This window comes from Vipera ursinii (assembly GCF_947247035.1).
Source record: "Vipera ursinii genome assembly, chromosome: 1".
Classification (NCBI taxonomy): Eukaryota; Metazoa; Chordata; class Lepidosauria; order Squamata; family Viperidae; genus Vipera; species Vipera ursinii.
In genome coordinates, this window is record NC_139512.1 from 113094450 (window position 1) to 113116625 (window position 22176).

The 22176-nt window shown below is 45.8% G+C and overlaps 1 protein-coding gene across 1 annotated transcript in view; it reads left to right on the top strand.

The window, feature by feature from the left end:
* Positions 1–6357: 6357 nt before the first annotated feature.
* The window catches only part of LOC310631679 (acyl-CoA (8-3)-desaturase-like), a gene marked incomplete at its 5' end in the record, with an annotated part of 60660 nt that continues 44841 nt past the window's right edge, over positions 6358–22176 (top strand). Inside the window, 1 exon segment of the mRNA XM_083348328.1 lies at positions 6358–6600. Within this exon segment, the coding sequence (XP_083204454.1) occupies positions 6358–6600 (243 nt within the window).

The following is a 22176-nucleotide window of genomic DNA, read 5'->3' on the forward strand; positions in this document are numbered from 1 at the left end:
ATAACCTTCTGTATAAGGTATTTTAAGGTGTCCAGTATAATGAAGCATTGACAAATGTAATCAGTGGTGGGATTCAGCCATTTTGCACCAGGAAACAAATTTCAAATTATTTATTGACTTTCCTTTGATTTACCAAGACAAAATAGTCAAGTTTATTATTCCAGACATTCTGTACATAATTAGTTGAATCAGCATCCTTCAATATCCTATTCAGCAAATATTTAATTCTGAAATAGAGTAACCAAAACAAAAAAACCACTCCACTCTAAGGCATTTTTGCAATTCAGCAAATGTTTTTAAAAATGTTTTCTCCAAACTGAATTGATCCAAACTAATAATACTATAGAAAGGCTACTTTGTCCTTCTCAAATAACTAACATGTGCTATTTTTTTCAACTGAGATTATTTCATAGCGTAAGCTATTCACTATGAATAGTTTGGTATAAGTCTGGTGTAATAGTTAAGGCACCCATTTAGTATAGATCCAGTTTGGTGTAACACTTAAGATATCAGACTAGAAACTAGGAGACTTTGGGACTTCTGGTTTTTGCACCATAGCTCATGGCTGCAGGATTGCGAAACTCTGGATCCCATGTCTGTTTTTGTCCTGCCAGGGGACCCTAAATGGTCTAAAGTTGCCTCGGAGAGATGGCAAAGGAAGAGGGGCACCCCGCTGATCATGGAATGGTGGCAGTCATTCCGTTTCGATCTGGGGGAAGCTCTCTGACCCGACAGGAGAAAGGCTAACCTCATGCCAGCGGCTAGCCCAAGCTACCTACAGCCGAAGTCCAAGAGTACTAGCCAGAACAACGGTGAACAGCATGCTTGGAATTGGTGAGAGTATCTGATTTTCGCTCCTTTATTTTGCAACTAAGTCCCTGGGAAAGATCCCCAAAGCAAGAAAACCTCTGAAAGTGAGGAGAGAGGACTATATTCCCATTCCCCCATAGATGGAAGTGACAAATTAACTTTTAAGGATGAAAGAAACATATTGAAATTAAATTCAAAATACCACAATCTGATCAAATTTAGAAACTAAAACAGAATGCTAAGATTATATTCTAAAGGTTTTTGATGAAATTATATATAAAAAAGAAAAATAATAAGAATAATTTCTTGCCTGAAAGAGCTGGAAAACAAATATTCGCTGACACCTAGTGGACAATTAGAACATAGCACATTAAAGAGAATGTCCAGAAACAAAGAGAAATATGTTCCCATGAACTTTAATAGTCTTTCAGAGAAGAGATTATATACTGGGCCAGCTATAAGATTGGAAAGTGTCTGAAGGAAAAGAAATACTTTGTGCTCTAAATTTATGAAGTGTTTACAGAAAAAGAAAAGCTTTGATCTATGACTAATCTTTGAGAGGGAAAGTTACAGGAAGGATTTAAGGTGGCAAAATATATTGAATTGTAATTCTGACTTATTGACAATTAACTTCTGAAAGAAAGAATTATTATAAAACATTGATTTTACTGAAACCTTGACAATTGAAAATAGAGTGGATTATAAAAACTATATATAAAGACAAGAACTATACAAAATTGGACTGTTTGGATTTGAGTTTACAAGATTTACAAGATTTGGATACAAAAATAAATATGGAAAAGATACCTTAGGTATTAGAATATCAAAATAAACCTGAGAAGAAAGAAGACTTAACAAAGTGGACACTGCTAGGAGAATCACTGTTTGGGAGACAAAAAGCATACATCTTACATACTATCTATCCTCTACTCCTAACAACAACTATAAATATACAAGAACTGTTTGACTTGAAAATATTATTTTGGAAAACTATTTGGCAAAGGAAGAAGACCAGAGATGGGCTTAACAGACTTGATCTGCCCTACCAGATGGAACATTATACAAGCAAACACTTGTTTGAATATGGCTAAATAAACAAATAACTGGCTATAAAGGGGCTTTAGAATAAGTGGGATAAGAGATGTAAGTAATATAGTATTTTTGATAAGATACAAAATGTAAAAATACTGGGATGATGTAAGTGAACAAAAAGTTTGAATTGTAAAGATAAATTAAGTTTGAAAAAATTTAGGAATGATTGAAATATTGAAGGGAAATTTGGCTTAATAAGAAGTTTGAAAAAAGGATATATAGTGATTTAACAAATCAACTTTTACAAATAGAAGTGAAATATAAATTAATTTAAAAAGATGTTATAGGTGGGTGTTATGATAGATAACATCTATCATAGTAGTATAGTTTTGTTATAATATATGAAATATGAAAATACTGGGATGATATATTTAAATGGAAAATTTGGATACTTATATGTTAATTACCAAGAAAATTATGATTGGTAAGAATTGTTTGAATATTAAGGAGAAATTTAGCTTAAACAAGATTTATGAAAATAAGATGCATGGTGAATCAATAAGATGACTTTTACGAAAATAATATAAGTTGATAAGAAAAAATGCTATATATGGACGCTATTATTGTTGGTATAAATATAGAAGAAAATGTTTATTTTAATCATTTATATATATAAAATATCAAAAATTATATTTGTTCAATGTTGAAGAAGGAGAATACTACTGGGAGAAGAGAAGATCAAGGAAATATATTTATTTATTTATTTATTTTATTTATTTGATTTATATACCGCCCTACTCCTAGAGGACTCAGGGCGGTGTACAGGGCAATAAAATAAGAATACATTAGATAAATAATTTTAAAACCCAAATCCATCAGGCCAGGCCGGCTTGTTCGAATAGATAAGTTTTTAGATCATGCCAGAAGGAGCGAAGGTCGGGGGCCATCCGGAGTTCATCTGGTAAGCGGTTCCAAAGGATTGGAGCACCCACTGAGAATGCTCTCCCCCTGGGGGTCACCAGCCGACATTCTATGACCGGTGGTACCCTGAGGAGGCCCTCTCTGTGGGAACGTATAGGACGGAGGGACGATGATGCCGGCAGTAGGTGCTCCCGTAGGTAATCCGGACCCATGCCATGTAGGGCTTTGTATGTCATTACCAGCACCTTGAATTTCACTCGGAAGTTAACTGGAAGCCAGTGCAGCTCACGGAGCAGAGGTGTAATATGGGAGTATCGGGAGACCCCCAAAAGAACTCGTGCAGCTGCACTCTGTACCAGCTGAAGCTTCCGAGTGGTTCTCAAGGGCAGCCCCATGTAAAGAGCGTTGCAGTAGTCTAGACGAGAGGTCACAAGTGCATGGGTGACTGTACGTAAGGCATCCAGGTCCAGATAGGGTCGCAACTGGCGCAACAGATGAACCTGGGTGAAGGCCCCTCTAGTCACAGCTCCTATATGATCTTCTAAGGAGACCTGTGAATCTAAGAGGACACCCAGATTGCAAGCCTTATCTACGGGGGGTAATAACTCGCCCCCAATATTAAGAGATGGAATAATCTGAATTTCCTGACATGCCGGTATGTACAGCCATTCAGTCTTGTCCGGGTTGAGTTGAAGCCTGTTCCTCCCCATCCATTCCCGGACCGCTTCCAGGCAACAGGACATCACGTCGAGGGCATCACTGGTGTGGTTTGGGGTCGAGATGAAAAGCTGGGTGTCATCAGCATACTGATGATATCCCACTCCAAAACCACGGATGATCTCACCTATCGGCTTCATATAGATGTTAAACAGGAGAGGTGAGAGGACCGACCCCTGAGGAACTCCATAAATGAGAGGCCTCGGGGTCGATCTCTGCCCACCCGCCAACACCCATTGTGAACGTTCCAGAAGGTAGGAGGAGAACCACTGGAGAACAGTGCCTCCCACTCCCAATCTTCTGAGACGCCGCAGTAAGATACCATGGTTGATGGTATCAAAAGCCGCAGAGAGGTCTAATAGGACCAAGACAGAGGAATAACCCCTGTCCCGAGCTCGCCAGAGATCATTCATCAGAGCGACCAATGCCGTCTCCGTGCTGTGTCCAGGCCTGAAACCCAATTGGTAAGGGTCTAGATAATCAGTATCTTCGAGGAACAGAGGAAGCTGATGCGCCACTACGCTCTCAACAACCTTCGCAAGAAAGCGAAGGTTGGAGACCGGGCGAAAGTTGTTTAAAACAGCTGGGTCCAGCGAAGGCTTTTTGAGGAGGGGTCTCACCACCGCTTCTTTCAAGGCTGTGGCGAAACTGCCCTCTTTCAATGAAGCAGTTATCACTGCATGGATCCAGCCTCGTGTCCCATCTCGAGCTGCATAAACCAGCCAGGAGGGGCACGGGTCCAATAAGGATGTAGTGGAGCTCAGCTTCCTCATGATCTTGTCTACCTCGTCCAGAGTCACAGGATCGAACTCTTCCCAGATAACATCAACAAGACTGTCCATGTTCTCATCGTCAGATTCTGCCCAGTCGGAATCCAGACTGGTCCGGATCCAAGCGATTTTGTCCAGCAGATGTTGGCTAAATTCCTCGGCACGACCCTGTAAGGGATCCTCCTTCACCTCTAGATTAAGGAGGGAGCGGATCACCCTAAACAGGGCGGTCGGGCGATTATCTGTGGACGCGATAAGAGTAGCAAAGTAATTAGACCTTGCCCTCCTCAGCGCCGCGAGATAAGACCTCGTAAAGGACCTTAGTCGCGATTGGTCGGATTCGGATCGGCTGGATCTCCAACAGCTCTCTAGGCCCCGTCTCTGACGTTTCATCTCCCGGAGGTCCATAGAAAACCATGGAGCCCACTGGGATCTGCACCGGGTCAGGGGCCGCATGGGTACAACTCGGTCAAGTGCTGCTGTGGCTGCCTTTTCCCAGGCTTCCACCATGGCATTGGCCGAGCTATGAGCAAAGGAGGCAGGTGGGGGACCAAGCGCTGTTTGGAACCGTCCAGGGTCCATTAGCCGCCTGGGGCGGTACCATTTTGTTGGTTCAGTAACCCCACGACGGGGAGTGGCAAAGCGGAAGGTCAGCCGCAGGAGATGATGATCTGTCCATGACAGGGGTGTAACAATTGGGGAACCCCCACCCAGATCATCTAACCACCGTCCAGATAGGAAAATCAAATATTATTAAATGATATACTAATTATGGAAATATAAAAATTATTACTGATTGTTAATTAAGTATTATTGATTGTATATCTATCCTAAAAAATTATGAACCAAGACAACAGGCTATACACCAGGCACTAAGGTTGTAATTGTAAAAAATCAATAAAGCCTTTACAAAAAGAAAAAGGAGAGTTCTAGTTCTGCCTTAGGCACAAAGCCAGCTGAGTAACCTTGGGACAGTCACTCTATCCCAGTGCTAGGAAACAAGCAATGGGAAATCATTTCTGAAATATTGCCAATAAAATTTGTCCAGTCAGGCACCGGGATTTGAATGACACACACACACACACACACACACACACACACACACACAGACACACACACACACAAAGAGCATCTTCCTTGTATAATGTGATTAAAATCTGTTTGGAATGTGTAAAGCTCTTAAGTTCAATCCATTTATTAGTGATCCATCTCTGTCAGCTCCCCATGACAGACTAACACTACCAGTAGGACGTGAAATTTGTCACTGTAATGCTTTGACAAATGAAAAGCTTTTTTCAGATTTTGCCAGTCTCCTTTTTCTGCGTAGAAATTCTCAACCTGTGACATTCCAGGGATGAAGAGGAGGCAGAAAGAGAAGAACCAACTCTGAATCACAAGTCAGGCTGTTCTCCAAAATGAATACTGGCACAACTGATTTTGGCCCCATCACTACAGTTGGGGAAGTCAAGCTTTACAGACACCCCTCCCCCCCCATGGATCTGGATTGCAGGAGTATTTCTTTCCCTCTTCTCCGTCCCAAACTTTTCAAATACTTTTCTAAGAGGTGTGCGCATCCTCAATCCGTGGTGCGAACATGCGAAGTAAGCACGATGATATTCAGGAAGAACTTAACTTCAGACTGAATCGCAGATTGGCATTTGATCGAATTGCCTCCCGTGACTGCGGGGCTAAAGAATTGGGGCGATCTTGCTTTTTGATGAAATCAGTCAAAATAGAGGCTCCACAGAGAGACTCCAAAACTTGTTTCCCAGTTTACTGAAATCAAACGAAGGGACCTTAATTCTTATCCTTTTGCTTGCGAAGAAATAGGATTTCTATGGAACCAATAAAAGGAGTTTGCTCCCCTTACTGCAGAAAAAGCTGCCAGCCGCCAACTCCTCTTTCGGACTCGAAATTCCGAACTTCCCAGGCTCGGCCGAGTTGGCTCCGCGTTTGTTCTCCACGAGAGCAGCGGCAATGAAACTCTGTCGGCCAATCGGAGAGGGAGAAGGGGGAAATCTCTCTCGCCAGGACCCGCCCAGTCCGCCCTCCCGGTGGTGCTGAAAAGGACAGTGCCAGCTACCCCGAAGCCTCAGTCGGGAGGGTGATGGCTTCCCAGCAAGGAGAAACCGGGGTCAGGCAGAGGAGGGAGGCTGATCCCGCGGCCGATCTCTCCGGCCCTTCGCGGTGGTTTACCTGGGACGAGATCGGGCTGCGCACTGGCCAGGGAGACCCGCCACAGGAGCGCTGGCTGGTGATTGACAGGAAAGTCTATGACGTCAGCCGGTTCTACAGGAGGCACCCAGGGGGTTCTCGGGTCATCGCAAGTTACGCAGGGCAGGACGCCACGGTAAGGCGCGCGGCAGGGGCGAGACAGAGAATCGGGTGTTTCCAATACCTTGCGCCCATTCACTCTTCGTGTCAACGCTGGATTCCTTTTCTTGCTGTTGTTACTTCTTTTTTAGCTTATTTCATTTATATTGCACTAAGATATATGTAAAGATAAACCCATCTATGATGCCAGATATGGATTTCTTCCTTTCTTTTGGAAACAGACTTTTTTTTTCAATTCCTTCTTTCTAACATACTCTAATCCAATTTAATCTAATCACTGATTTTCTCCATGACAAGATTGACTTTTTTTCGGGGGGGATACCTTTTTTTTCACCTTGCAGAATTTGAACTTCAGTTTAAGTACTAATAGATGATGGTCTGAGCTACAATCAGCCCCAGGAAGTGTTTTAACAGATGCAACTGAACTTTTCCAGTGTTGCTGGCATACAATGATTTCGAATGTTGTGCATTTGGTGCTGTCCATTTTTACGAAGTTGCTTGTATTGAATAAACCATGTGTTCATTATGCTGAGATGGTTTTCCTGACAAAATTGCACTAGGCAATTCCATTTCCCTAGCTAGCCCAAACTTGTCTACTATTCTTGAAATTTCTCCTTGGCCTACTTTTGTATTGAAATCGCCCATAATGTACAAAAGATCCTTTTTGAAAGCATATTGAAGCTCACTTTTAAAAAGTTCAATTTTATCATTTGAGCCTACAGTTGGAGCATAGATTTATAGTATGTAGTATGCTATGTAATTCTCAACACATTTAGCCGCTTGTTTGCTTACGTCTGATATTGTTTCCAGAAAAATAAACCATAAACTCGTCTGATTTGAACTGATCACTCCCATATCCAGTATAACTCACTGACACCAAGGATGCCTATATTCACCCTAAACATTTCTCTTTTTACAATTTTAAGCTTCCCAAGGGACATGCCGCTAACATTCCATGATCCAATTTCCTCTCCAAATCATCTTTATTGGGTTATTTAATTTAATAATATTTCTATACCGCCCTTCTCCCGAAGGACTCAGGGCGGTGAACAGGGCAAGAATAAAAATAAAAGATTACAAAAGTTAAAACAAGATTAAATAAATGCCCATATACTAAAATACGTCTTAAAAACCCAATAAAATAACAATAACAACCCCCCCAATCCCCTCATCAGGCCAGGCCAGCTTGTTCAAAAAAATATGTTTTTAGCTCGCGGCGAAAGGAGCGAAGATTGGGCGCCGTCCGGAGCTCAACCGGTAGCTGATTCCATAGCTCCGGGGCGCCCACAGAGAAGGATCTGCCCAAACATTAGTTTCTATCTCAATTTCTTGTATCATCGTATTAAGTTCCAAAGATGTCCATATCATATCATTGATTTCAAGTCCAATGAGATCCATATCATATCGATTCTTGACCATGATTTATGTCTATTTGAGTAAAATGTATATTGTAATTTCTTTGGATTTTTCTCTCTCCATATATCTTGGACATAGAGTTCCTCTGTCATTTTAAAAAAATGCTTTAGGTAATATATGTCCTCCTTTTCTCCCTCGTTTGGCACTTTTGTAGTCCAAAGTTCCATCTGTTATTGCATTAAAGTCTCCCATTATACAAAGATTTTGATAGTTAAAATCTAATATTTTCGTATAGTTTTTGGTAAAATTGTTCTTGTTTATCATTTGGTGCATATATTGCTACCATCAGTATCTGTTTTGATCCTTTATTATTTCCACCATTAATATTCTCCCCTCTTCATCTGTGTAGATTTGTTTGGGGTTCATCGTTTCTTTAATGTATAAAGCTGTTCCTCTTTTCTTTTGAAGTGCTAATGCAAAGTGAAATTTACTAATTTTTGGTTGTTGTAACAACTTATAATGTTGTCTCTTAATGTGTGTTTCTTGAAGACAAATTATATCCATTTTTTAATTTTTGTAATTGTGTAAAGATTTTTCTCCTTTTTGAAGAAGAATTTAGTCCATTTATATTCATTAACAAAATCCCACTCTCCTCCATCTCTTTCAGTTATATCTAGGTCTTAATTTTCTAGTCGATCTTACCTGTCTCTGATCTCTTGGTCTTGCTCCTTCTTCTGTATATGTGTTTTTAATTTCTTCCTCCTGTCTTGGTTTGACTGCTCCTTCTACTGCCATTTCTTCCTGTTTCTTTGCTTCTCTCTTTGTACCAAATTCAGGGTCACCTCTTTCCAAAAATGCTGTATGGTTGTCAAAGAATTTCATTGCTTTAAGTGGTGTGTCCAGTCAATATCTTTTCACATCCCAGTAAATTAAAATCCCTTCTGGAATCAGCCATCTGAAATTCACTCCTTTTTGAATTAACTTCCTAGTTAGAAACTGGTATTCTCTTTGGAATTCTTTATTCTCCTAGGAATTTGTTTGAGGACTACAATTTCTTTTTCCTGTATTTCAAAGGTTCATCTCTTACTCTTCTCAAAATCTCGTCTCTTGTAGATCTTTTAAGAACTCTAACGTGTACTTCCCTGGGGACGTTATTTCTTCTAGCATAGTTTGAGTTGACTCAATAGAGCTGGTCTAATTCTCCTTCCATTTGCTGTTTCCCAGTTCCTAGTGTGTCTGCCAATAATTCGGTTATTAAGCTTAAGAGGCCTTCTTCCTTAACTTCCATTATATTTTGAAATCTTTAAAAGTATGAGGCTCTGTCCATCTCTATCTCAGCGATTGAGTCTTCTAGTTCTTCAATTATTTGGATCAACTTCTGATTTTCATCTTTTAAAACTTCTAGTTTCTGGTCAACCTCAGTTGATTTATATTCTATTTTTTGAATTCTTTGTTGATTATCTATGATGATCTGTCTGAAATTTTCAAATTGAGAATCCATATTGTTAATTTTTTATTCATTTTATCAAAATCACTTTTCAGCTCCTCATGGTTTCTCGATGTGACCACCATGTGAGTAGCCATTGCCTCTTGAACTGCATGTAGGGTCGCTGGAGTGTATTTTTGGAAGGATTAGCCTTTTCTTGTTGGAGCATTGTATCAATTGATCTCTGATAGACTGGACTTACAAAAGCCGAAGAGGGAGCAGGAGATCCTTCCCCTCCCAACTTTAGATAAGTTAGGAGCAGTCATCTATATCTTTACATCATATGTTGTAACCCACCAAGTAAGTCAAAATTTATAATCCAATAGGCTCCTAACAAATAGGAGAGGTAAACAATAAAAATAAGTAAAGGTAAAGTTTCCCCCGCACATGCGTGCTAGTCGTTTCCAACTCTAGGGGCTGGTTCTCATTTCCATTTCAAAGACGAAGAGCCAGCGCTTGTCCGAGGACGTCTCCGTGGTCATGTGGCTGGCATGACTAGACACCAAAGGTGCACGGAACGCTGTTACCTTCCCACCGTAGTGGTCCCTATTTTTCTACTTGTATTTTTACGTGACTTTGAACTGCTAGGTTGTCAGAAGCTGGGACGAGTAACAGGTGCTCACTCGACCCACCAAATTGCCAACCTTCTGATCAACAAGCTCAGCGTCCTAACCCACTGAGCCACCACGTCCCTTAAACAATAAAAATAGTAAATAGTACAAAAGAGCAAAAGGGAAAAAAGAAAAAATAGAAGAAAAAAATCCAAAATTTGTAATGCAAAGTATTCTTTTCAGAGGGATTTCTTGTTATTCACTCTTTCAAAACAGCTTGTAAAGATTCCAGGTCAAGCTGTGTTTGTAATCTAGGGATGTCCGATGACTTCAAACACAGTTTTTATTTATAATTGTAATCCATCCTTTAAGACAGGGCAATCCAAAAAGAGTCTTTCTTTTCCAGTCACAATCTTCAGGACTATAAATTCCAAGGACACCAAAATGTTTAAACTATAAGCAATGTCTGGGCATGCAGCCACGTTTTACTCCAATCAGAGCAAACTGCATGTAGTTCTTCGTTTTGCCACTAGATGTCATTTAGATGTCCCTTCCCACCATACTTTGAAAAAGTTTAAGAAGTTAAAAAACCCGATGGTTTCCAAACAAGAAATAAAGAAAAAATAAAAAATAAAACCGAACGTTTTCCAAGTTATTCTTCTTTTATGCCTCAGTCAACTTCACAGTATTGTTATAAGTCAATTTTAATTTCCCCAAAGCTTAAACCACCGCTTATAGTTCAGGACGGAGGGGTAAGGAAAAAATCCCCCCTCCCTGGAGCTTGGGGCTTTGCTTTTGAATGCTATTTCCCAGAACCGGTATTTCCACTAGTAGAGGGATAAGGAAAGTAGTCTCACCCAGATCAGCTGTTTTGCCTTCTACTTTAAAATTCATTGTCTTTGATGATCAGCTGCTTCTGGCAGACCACATGGGTGTGGTCAGCCTTTCTTCCTGCCAGTCCTGAGGGCTCCTTTGGATCAACTGCTGGCCCATGATCTACAAAGTTTCATCCTTTGGCCAGTCGCCTCTATGGGGCAAAGTTTGGTCCTATTGGACTCCCCAGCTGGTAGAAATTGGGCTTGGGGAAGGGAGATTCATTCCCCAGTGCCCATCTTGCAGCGACGTCTCTGGAAACTCCCCATGATCCAATTTTTTTTTATTTTTTTTTATTATTTTTTTTATTTTTTTTATTCTTTTTTTTCTTTTTTTTTGTTTTTTTGTTAGTTAACCAAATTCTTTATTGAAAAGTTTTAAAATACAATTTTCCTTTAAAAAAAACCCCTTCCCCCTCCCTCCTCCCCCCCTACCTCCCCTCCTCCCCCCTCCCTCCTCCCCCCCCTACCTCCCCCCTCCCCCCCCTACTTCCCAGAGCTGAATACAAGGTATATATATATAAAAAAAAAGCAAACCTAAGCAACCATATACTAACAACTATAAATTCTAAAATCCATCACTCTCTAGCTTATATAGGATAAAACAAACCTTAACAATATTAAATATATGTATAAAAAAAACTAGAATAAGAAAAGGACACTCTCTAGCTTATATAGAATGGAACAAACCTTAATAGTATTAAATATATATTAAAGACAAAAAAAGGAAAAAGAAGAAAAAAACCCCTTCTCAACCCTATACTTATCCTAAATAAACTCCATCCATTTTATCCATTCCATGATATAACATTCTTACAAATAATTTTCCAAATTAACCAAGGATCCCAAATCAAAAAACTTTAAAGTCAACTCTTCTGTAATCGGCCGTTCCTCTTCCAGTACCACAATCCAAAAAAGCTCACCCTTTCCACAGAACCACCAAATATAAAAATATATTGCGTCTACACCCAAATCTTTTCCCCCCTCCCCTACTTGACTACTTGACTATATCGTAAAAGTTCCATAGACTTCTGCAATTCCTGCTACTTTCTCTTCTTAGATCGTTTTGCAGCAGCACGCGTCACCCTCTGTTTTATAGATTCATCCGACGAGGTTGTATCTTGATCTCCTCCAACACCGTTGTCTTCTATCTGACCATCTTCGGCCTCTTGATGCACTCCTTCTCCAGATCCCTTTCCAGCTTCCAAAAGTGTTAATGGCGTTGCATTTAAAACATTATTGTAGAAATCACGCGCTTGCATCACAGTAACCAAACGGTACTTTTTACCTTCGTGCGTCACCATCAACCCCACTGGGATCTCCCATCTGAACCTTATATCTCGCTGCTTGAGCTCTTGCACAAGAAATGTAAAATCCTTCCTTCTCCTTAGAATCTTTGGAGGAATTTCTTTTAGGACCAAAACTTCTTGATTAGCAATCATAACTTTAGTATCATAAGCAGCTTGTATAACTTCATCTCTAGTTTCCCTTTTTGCAAAATATACCACCACATCTCTAGGCAACTTTCTCTGTCTGGCAATCCATGAATTCACACGAAACACTTTGTCCATGCCTCCTTTTATTTCAGATGCTGGCTGTTTCAACACTATTTCAAAAGCCTCAGAAACCAGCTGCTTTAGATCTTCCTTAGTATTCTCCTTTAAGCCTCTAATTCTAATGGCAAACTGCATCTGGAAATATTGAGCAAGACACAGTTCCCTTTCCATTTTATTTTCATTCTCCAATAGTTTTGCTTCTAATATAGCATTCTTTTGAGACAAGTCTTCTAGCTTTTCCTCCAATTCTTCCACACACTGAGCCACTTTAAACACTGAAGTCAAGATGTCTACCCTCATCGCTTTGAGCTTCTGTTCCATCCTCTCCTCCATTCTCTCCTCCAATTTCTCCAATTTCTCCTCCATCTGTGCAAATCTAATATTAATTGATTCCAAAATTACCTGGGTATGTTTTTCAAGAGCATCTTGTAAGTCCTTTGATGTCAATACATCAGGAGGATGCAGCGCCTGCAATAATGATTGTTGCACGGGAGAAGTTCCAGCACTCCGAAGAGTTTTAGGGGGTGGTTTAGCCGCCATCTTTTACCAAATATGACGCACTTTCACTTCAGATTTGTAATCCAAAAAAGTCCATCAAGCTGGAGAGTAAAACATAGTAATCCTCTTTACCATTTCCTCTTGTATCGCTCTGCCTGCTCCTTTAAATCATAGTCATTCCTTCAGGCAGGGGTGGTCGCAGACGGCTGGCTCTGCTCCAAGAAGTCAGGAGCAGAGGCGACGGCCAGCTGGGAGCAACCCAGGCTACGGGGGAGTTCAATCCTTCAGCCGCCCAAGCCATAAGCTCAGGCGGCCCTGGAGAACTCTACCCCTACCTGGGAGCTCGCCCCCTCCTCTTCTCCCGAGGAGGGGGCTTCGGATTCGCCCGAACAGCTGATCGGCGCTGTTTCGGGTGAAAAAACACCAGCTGAGCCGCGGGCAGCCCGGGAAGGCTCCCTCCGTCGCCGTGGAGCCACCGGAAGTCCCCCATGATCCAATTTTATATAACTTTGTCCTGTGTAGGCAACCTCTTTCATCATGGGCACCATCAATTGTTGGGCTTCCTGATGGCTTTCCTCCAACAACATCATAAAAAATCTGACTACTAAAAGCTAACCCTTGCTCTTCTCCAGTAGCTTGCAGGCTACCATCCAGCCTGGAGGGTCCACTTTTGGTATCCAACCTGAGTCATACTGAGTTATTGCCATAAAGTGAGTTTGACCCTGTTTCTTTGGATGATGTGGACAGGATTATGCATAGACTGAACGCTACAACTTGTCTATTGGACCCATGTCCCTCCTGGCTGGTTTTGGCCACTGGGGAGGTGACAGGGGGCTGGCTCCAGGTAGTTGTCAATGCTTCACTGATGGATGGTGTCTTCCCCTCTGCCTTAAAAGAGGCGGTGGTGAGGCCCCTTCTCAAGAAGCCTGCCCTGGACCCAGCCTCCTTGAATAACTATTGTCCTGTCTCCAACCTTCGCTTTGTAGCGAAGGTTGTTGAGAGTGTTTTGGTGCGTCAGCTTCTGCAATTCCTGGATGAAGCGAACTATCTGGACCTGTACCAGTCTGGTTTCAGGCCCACTTACAGCACAGAAATGGCATTGTTTGCACTGGTAGATGATCTCTGGTGGGCCCAGGACAGGGGTTGTTCCTCTGTCCTGGTCCTACTTGACCTCTCAGTGGCTTTTGATAGCATCGACCATGGTATCCTGCTGCGACAGCTTGAGGGGTTGGGAGTGGGAGGCACTGTTTTACAGTGGTTCTCCTCCTACCTCTCGGGCCACTCGCAGTTTGTATTGGCAGGGGGGCAGAGATCTACCCCGAGGCCCCTCACCTGTGGGGTGCCTCAGGGGTCGGTTCTCTCCCCACTCCTGTTTAATATCTATATGAAGCCGCTGGGTGAGATCATCCATGGCTTTGGGGTGAGGTATCACCAATATGCGGATGATACCCAGTTGTTCATCTCCACCCCGAACCAACCCAGTGATGCCCTCAACGTGATGTCCTGGTGCCTGGAGGTGGTGCGGGTCTGGATGGGAAGGAACAGGCTCAGGCTGAACCCCTCCAAGACCGAGTGGCTGTGGATACTGGCATCTCGTATTGTCCAACATGTTCCATATCTTCTGATGGGGGGAGGTATTGCCCCCCTCAGAAAGGGCTCACAACCTGGGTGTCCTCCTGGATTCACGGCTTAACTTGGAGGATCATCTAACTGCTGTGACCAGGGGGGCCTTCGCACAGGTTCGCCTGGTACGCCAGTTGCACCCCTTTTTGGACCGAGATGCCCTATGCACGGTCACCCACGCCCTTGTCACTTCTCGCCTTGATTACTGCAATGCTCTCTACATGGAGCTGCCCTTGAAGTACACCCAGAGGCTTCAGCTGGTGCAAAATGCGGCCGCGCAGGTGCTTATGGGAGTTTCTCCATAGTCCCATGTTACACCACTCCTGCGCGAGCTGCACTGGCTTCCGGTTGTCCTCCAGGTGCGATTCAAGGTGCTGGTAATCACCTTTAAAACCCTACATGGCTTATACCCGGGGTACTTGTGAGACCACCTGCTTCCATTATCAACCTCCCATCGCCCAGTTCTCTCCCACAGAGTCGGCCTCTTCAGGGTTCTGTCAGCTAAGCAATGCTGGCTGGCAACCCCCAGGGGGAGGGCCTTCTCTGTGGGCACACCGACCCTCTGGAATGAACTACCCCCGGAGCTGCGGATGGTCCCTGACCTTCCGTCCTTCCGCCGTGACCTGAAGACATGCATGTTTCAACAATCGGGCCTGGACTGACTATAGTTTTAAATTTGGTTTTATTGGGTCATGTTGTGACTCAGGGCCAGCCTGTGGGTCCGACAGCCGGCTCCGACGTATCGGAGGACTCAGATGAGGGGGAGGAGGGAGACGAACCGGCTGATGATGGTTTGGAGGCTTTGCAGAGTCCTCAGCCGGGGACCTCTTCTCAGCTGCGTGAGCCCGAGAGTGCGGAGGATGATGACCCACAGCTGGCCCTGTTCAAGGACGCCCGACGCAGGAGGCAGTCGAGCAGGAACAAACAAAGAAAGGCTATGGGACTCCTCGGGAGGAGGCACAGGGAGACCACGCCCTGAGCTCTCTATAAAAGGAGTGTTTGGGGAGGGGCTGGTTGCTGAAAGCAACTTTTCCGCTTGAGAAGACAAGCTCTAGTGTTTTTGTTAACTGCGTAATTAAATCTTGGCAGAAGCCTTTTAGCCTTGGATGCTCTCCAGTCTCTTCTTTCTGATAAGGGGTTTGTTAGAAGAGGGCTGGTTCAGAACAGTTTGCTTTCAGCCTCCCACCCCTTACAACTACGATGGAGCAGTTTCTTGCCGAGAATGCTCAGCTCACCCAGCAACTCACTTTGCTGGCAGCTCAAGTGGGGCAACTACAAGCCCAGGTACATGCTGCACCCCCACCCAGGAGGAAATGTCAGATAGCTATGCCGGATAAATTTGCTGGCAATCCAGAACTGTTTCCTGCCTTCCTGGGACAATGCCAGCTTTTTATCAGCGTGAGAGCAGCTGATTTCCCCACTGACCGAGATAAGGTGGGTTTCGTGTTGAGCCTTCTGTCGGGAGATGCAGCTCGTTGGGGCACGCCTCTGTTGGCACAGCCTAGCCCTTTGTTGGATAACTTTGGGGGGTTTTGTGACCATATGCGCCTCATGTATGAGGACCCAATTAAGGCGCAGACGGCCACCCGACGCCTGAAAGCTTTGAGGCAGGGTCAGCGCCCCCTACAGGCCTACATCAGCGATTTCCGGCTGCTTAGCCAGGATTTCGCCTGGAATGAGGCTGCGCTCGTGGATGCCTTCCAGGATGGCTTGTCGGAGGAGATGTTGGATGAGCTGGCCCGCGTGGACATTCCCTCAGACCTGAATGGGCTGATCCATCTTTGTCTGCGGATCGATGCCCGGCTGCAGCAGTGAAAGAGTCGCCGTGCCACCCCACAGACCCATGCCGCTCCTGTTGTGCGTGAGCCCCCAGTCCAGAGGGAGGAGCCAATGGAGCTGGGTGCCACCAGGTCCCGTCTATCGGAGACGGAAATGGACAGACGACGATCGGGGGGGGTTGTGTTTTTACTGTGGGGACCCTGGACATTTGGCTGCTTCTTGCCCGAAGAAGCGTCAGCGGGCGTCAGTGATCAAGCCTGCCCCAAGAAAGTCCCCTGCTTTGCTGTCGGGAAACGGCCCGAGCCCGATCTAGATGGTGTGAAAGATCGGGCGACCCACAACGACCACGCCGAGCGACGCCGTTCCGACGGTGCCTGTGAACCTCCACGGCATTTGATTCTGGAGGCACGTCTGATCCTTCCTGGCAAGCCAGAGGGGATTCCGGTCCATGCCTTAATTGACTCTGGGGCTACCACTAACTTTATGGATTCGGCCTTTGTGGCCAAATGGGCTGTTCCCCAGTGTCCAGTGGATCCGCCCATGCTTGTGGAGACCATCGATGGTCGAGTGCTCCTGTCCGGGCCTATTACGGCCGCCACGCAACCCGTGTGTATGGCCATCAGTACCCATGTGGAGGCCATTCAGTTCTACGTCACTTCGGATCTGCACTTCCCCGTGGTCTTGGGACTGGCGTGGCTCCGGGCGCATGATCCACAGATCTATTGGTCTCAGAACTTGGTCACCTTCCCAAGTTTGCAGTGCGTGGACCACACCCGCCATATCTGTGCCGGCCAGGTGGAGGGTTCCCCAGGGGTTTCCTTGCCTCCCGAACTGTCCGACTTTGCTGACGTGTTCAGCGAGTCAGAGGCGGACCAATTACCCCCGCACAGGCCCTACGACTGCTCCATTGACCTAGTCCCTGATGCGCCTCTCCCAGTGGGGCGTTTGTACTCCATGTCGGAGCCCGAGTTGGCTGCATTGCGGGACTTCCTGACAAAGAATTTGGCTCGTGGTTTCATCCGGCCCTCGTCCTCGCCAGTGTCTGCGCCCGTGCTCTTCGTCAAAAAGAAGTCGGGCGAGTTACGGCTTTGCTGTGACTACCGGAAACTCAACGCCATCACGTTGCGTAACCGCTACCCGCTGCCCCTCATCCCCGAGCTCTTGGACCGACTCCGGGAGGCTAAGATCTTCACGAAACTGGACCTGCGTGGAGCTTACAACCTCGTCAGGGTTCGGCCGGGTGATGAGTGGAAGACGGCGTTTGGTACTCGCTATGGACATTTCGAGTACACGGTGATGCCGTTTGGCTTGACCAACGCCCCCGCTGTGTTTCAGCATTTTATGAACGATATCTTTCGGGATCTGTTGGACCAGTTTGTCGTGATTTACCTGGACGACATCCTGATTTACTCCCCGTCGCGTGAAGCGCATCATCAGCATCTCCGTCAGGTCCTGCAGCGCCTCCGGGAACATCGGCTGTTTGCCAAGTTGGAGAAGTGCCAGTTCTACCAGGTGACCATCGATTTCCTGGGTCACCGCATTTCTCCTGAGGGCATCGCCATGGAGCCGAGTAAAGTCGAGTCGTTGCAGAGTTGGCAACCCCCGCGTCGCGTGAAGGACGTTCAGCGACTCCTTGGAATTGCCAACTACTATCGGACATTCATCCCTGGCTTTGCTGCCTTGACAGCCCCCCTCACCCGGCTCCTGCAGAAGAAGACTCGGTTCCAGTGGAACGCCCCCGAACAACAGGCGTTCCAGGCTTTGAAGGACGCCTTCATGAAGGAGCCCATCTTGAAACATCCCGACCCGCAATGGCCGTTTGTCGTGGAGGCGGACGCCTCCGACATTGCCATTGGGGCCGTGTTACTCCAGGCGATGACGCCCAGCGGTACCCTTTTCCCTTGCGCGTATCACTCTCGGAAATTGAACCCCTCGGAGCGCAACTATACCATCTGGGAGAAGGAGCTGCTGGCCATCAAGGCGGCGTTCGAGGCTTGGAGGCATCATCTGGAGGGGGCGCGGCATCAGATCGAGGTCCGGACGGACCACAAGAATCTGGAAAGCCTGCAGACCGCTCGGAATTTGAATCAACGCCAGATCCGGTGGTCCCTCTTCTTTGCGAGGTTTGACTTCCGGGTGCGGTACATACCAAGCGGGCACAACCAGAGAGCGGATGCTCTGTCCAGAAAGCCCGAATACACCCGAGCGGAAGACAAGCTTCCGCCCAGGACAGTGATCCCCGTCGAGTCTTTTTTTTTTTTTTTATTGAAAAGTTTTATAAAATACAATTTTCCTTTAAAAAAACCCCCCTTCCCCCTCCCTCCTCCCCTCCCTACCTCCCCCCTATCTCCCCCCCTCCCCCTCCCCCTCCTCCCTCCTCCACTTCCCCTCCTCCCCCCTCCCCCCCCCGACTTCCCAGAGCAAAATACAAGGTATATATCTAAAAGTCAATCATAAACAATCATATACTAACAATTATAAACTCTAAAATCCATCACTCTCTAGCTTGTATATAGTAAACCAATCCTTAATAATACTAAGTATATATAAAAAACTAAAATAAAAAAAACTAGCATCATTCCCATCTATGTTCTTCCACAATTCACTATTACCTTAACATATTCTCATTTGCACATTAATAAATAGTTCTTACACAAATTAACCCACATTAACCCACAAAACTTTCTTCCTCTTCCTCTGTAGTAAGTTGTCCATTAATTCCAAATTAAAAAAAAAAAATCTATTACCATACATAGCATCCCAAAACTTTTTTTTTTTTCCCTAAAAAACACAACTACCACTTAACTATAAATATTTTGTGGAAGTTCCATAGATTTCTACTGATCTTATTTTTTTTTTTCTTTTTTGAGCATTTTAAGGCAGCACGCGTCACCCTCTGTTCTCTAAGATCATCCAAAAGAGTTGCAGCTTGAACTCCTCCTGTACCCTTCTCGTCTATCTGTGCATCTTCATCCTCTTGATGTTCTCCTTCTCCAGATCCCTCTGCAGCTTCCAGAAGTGTTAATGGGGTTACTTCCAAGACATTATTATAAAAATCATGCGCTTGCTTCACATTACTCAAACAGTATCTTTTGCCATCATACATGAAGCTCAACCCAACTGGGATCTCCCATCTGAACCTTATATCTCTTTGCTTGAGCTCTTGCACAAGAAATATAAAATCCTTCCTTCTCTTTAAAATCTTTGGAGGAATTTCTTTTAAAACCAAAACTTGTTGACCAGCAATCACAACTTTGGTATCGTAGGCAGTTTGTATAACTTCATCTCTAATTTCCCTTTTTACAAAATAAACCACCACATCTCTAGGCAACTTTCTCTGTTTAGCAATCCACGAATTCACACGGAACACTTTGTCCATACCTTGTTTTAATTCAGATGCTGGATGGTTCAATACTCCCTCAAAAGCCTCAGAAACCAGCTGCTTTAAATCTTCCTTAATATTCTCTTTTAGGCCTCTAATTCTCACAGCAAACTGCATCTGGTAAAATTGGGCCAAGCTCTGTTCACTGTCAATTTTGTCTTTTAAATCTTCAATTTCCAATACTTTTGCTTCTAATAAAGCATTCTTTTGAATCAAGTCTTGCACTTGATCATCCAGCACCTCCACACATTTAGCAACTTTTTGCACTGAGGACAAAATGTCTACCTTCATTTCTCTAAGTTTCTGTTCCATCCTTTCTTCCATTCTCTGCTCCAATTTCTCCAATTTCTCCTCCATCTGTAGAAATTTAACACCCATTGACTCCAAAATTAACTGGGTATGTTTTTCAAGATCCTTCGATGTCAATACATCAGGAGAATGCAACGCCTGCAGCAATGATTGTTGTTGCACCGGAGAATTTCCAGCACTCCGAAAAGTTCTAGGGGGAGGTTTCGCCGCCATCTTTTACTTACAATTGTGACGCACTTTCACTTTAAGTTTTAAGCAAAGTCCATCAAGCTTGAGAGTAAAATAAAATCTTCTTCATCTCTTCATCTTTCCCTCTTGTACTGCTCTGCCTGCTCTTTCCCTTTCATAGTCTCTCCTTCAAGCAGGGATGGTCGCAGACGCCTGGCTCTGCTCCATAAAGTCCGGAGCAGAGACGCTGGTCAGCTGGGAGCAGCCCAGGCTACGGGGGAGTTCAATCCTTCGGCCGCCCAAGCTCCAAGCTCAGGCGGCCCCGGCGAACTCAACCCCCACCTGGGGGCTCACCCCCTCCTCTTCTCCCGAGGAGGGGGCTTCAGATTCGCCCGAACAGCTGATCGGCGCTGTTTCGGGTGAAAAAACACCAGCTGAGCCGCGGGCAGCCCGGGAAGGCTCCCTCCGTCGCCGCGGAGCCACCGGAAGTCTCCAGTGATCCCCGTCGAGTCTTTTGCTGCGGTGCGGGAGCCGGTGGATATACGGGCTCGGATCCGGGAGGCGCAGCAGCAGGAGGCGTGGGTGGCTCAGCGGAAGGAAGAGGTGGGGCCAGATTCGCCTTGGTCGGTCGCGGATGGACTCCTGTATTATCGTGACCGGCTCTATGTTCCAGGAGGGCCACTCAGGGGACTCGTCCTCAGCCAGTGTCATGATAACCCGGCTGCGGGGCATTTTGGCCTGTTCAAGACTCTGAACTTGGTCTCCCGTACTTTCTGGTGGCCCCGAGTCCGACACGATGTCCAGTCTTATGTCACCTCCTGCATTCCTTGCAGGCAGGCCAAGTCAGCGACAGGGGCCCCGCCTGGTTTACTGCAGCCCTTGCCAACACCCAAGAGACCCTGGGGGGCTGTGTCCATGGACTTTCTGACGGATCTACCCCCATCCTCCGGCTTCACGACAGTGTTTGTGGTGGTGGACATGCTGACCAAGATGGCGCACTTCATCCCTTGTCGCGGCTTACCGTCAGCTCGCGCCACTAGTCGCATGTTCATCCAACAGGTGTTCCGGCTGCACGGCCTTCCCGATAGAGTCGTCTCCGATAGGGGGGCCCAGTTTACAGCCCGCTTCTGGCAGGAGTTGATGCGGGCGTTGGACATTAAGGTTTGCCTCTCGTCCGCGCATCATCCACAAACCGACGGGGGTACCGAGAAGGTCATCGGCATCTTAGAGCAGTATCTGCGCTGCTACGTTAACCTGCAGCAGGACAATTGGGTGGACTATTTGGCCATAGCTGAGTTTGCCTTTAACAACTCGCAGCACACCTCCACGCAGATGACACCGTTCTTGGCCAACGTGGGTTATCACCCCCGGTTTTTCCCCCTTTCTCCCGTGGACTCATCGGAGCCGGCAGCGAACGAATTTATGACGGAGTTACAGGCGATCCATCGGTTGGTGCGACAGCAGCTGGAGAAGGCCAAGGCCGACTACAAGAGGTTCGCCGATCGGTCGAGAAGGGATACGCCTCCACTATCGGTGGGGGATCGGGTCTGGCTGTCCACCAGGAACCTACCATCCACTCGGCCGGCGAGGAAGCTGGACCACCGTTACCTTGGACCGTTCCCAGTCGAGGCCGTCATCAATCCGGTCGCCTATCGTTTAACTCTGCCACGTTCCCTGCGCGTGCACCCCGTCTTCCATCGGTCCTTGTTGGTCCCCGAACAACCGGCCTGTCCACTTCACCAAGCGGAACCTCCCCCATCAGGAACTCGTGATGGAGGCAGCACCCCCGAGTACGAGGTCGCCAGCATCAGGGATTCCCGCTGGCTGAAAGGTCGCTTCCAGTACCTGATCGAGTGGAAAGGGTACGGGCCGGAGGACTTCACATGGGAAGACGCGACCGCCGTTCATGCCCCTGCGTTGGTGACTGCTTTTCACGAACAGTTCCCATCCCGACCGCATCCGGATCGGCAGACCCGGGGGAAGGGCCCTGCGGTGCGGGATAGTGTTGTGAC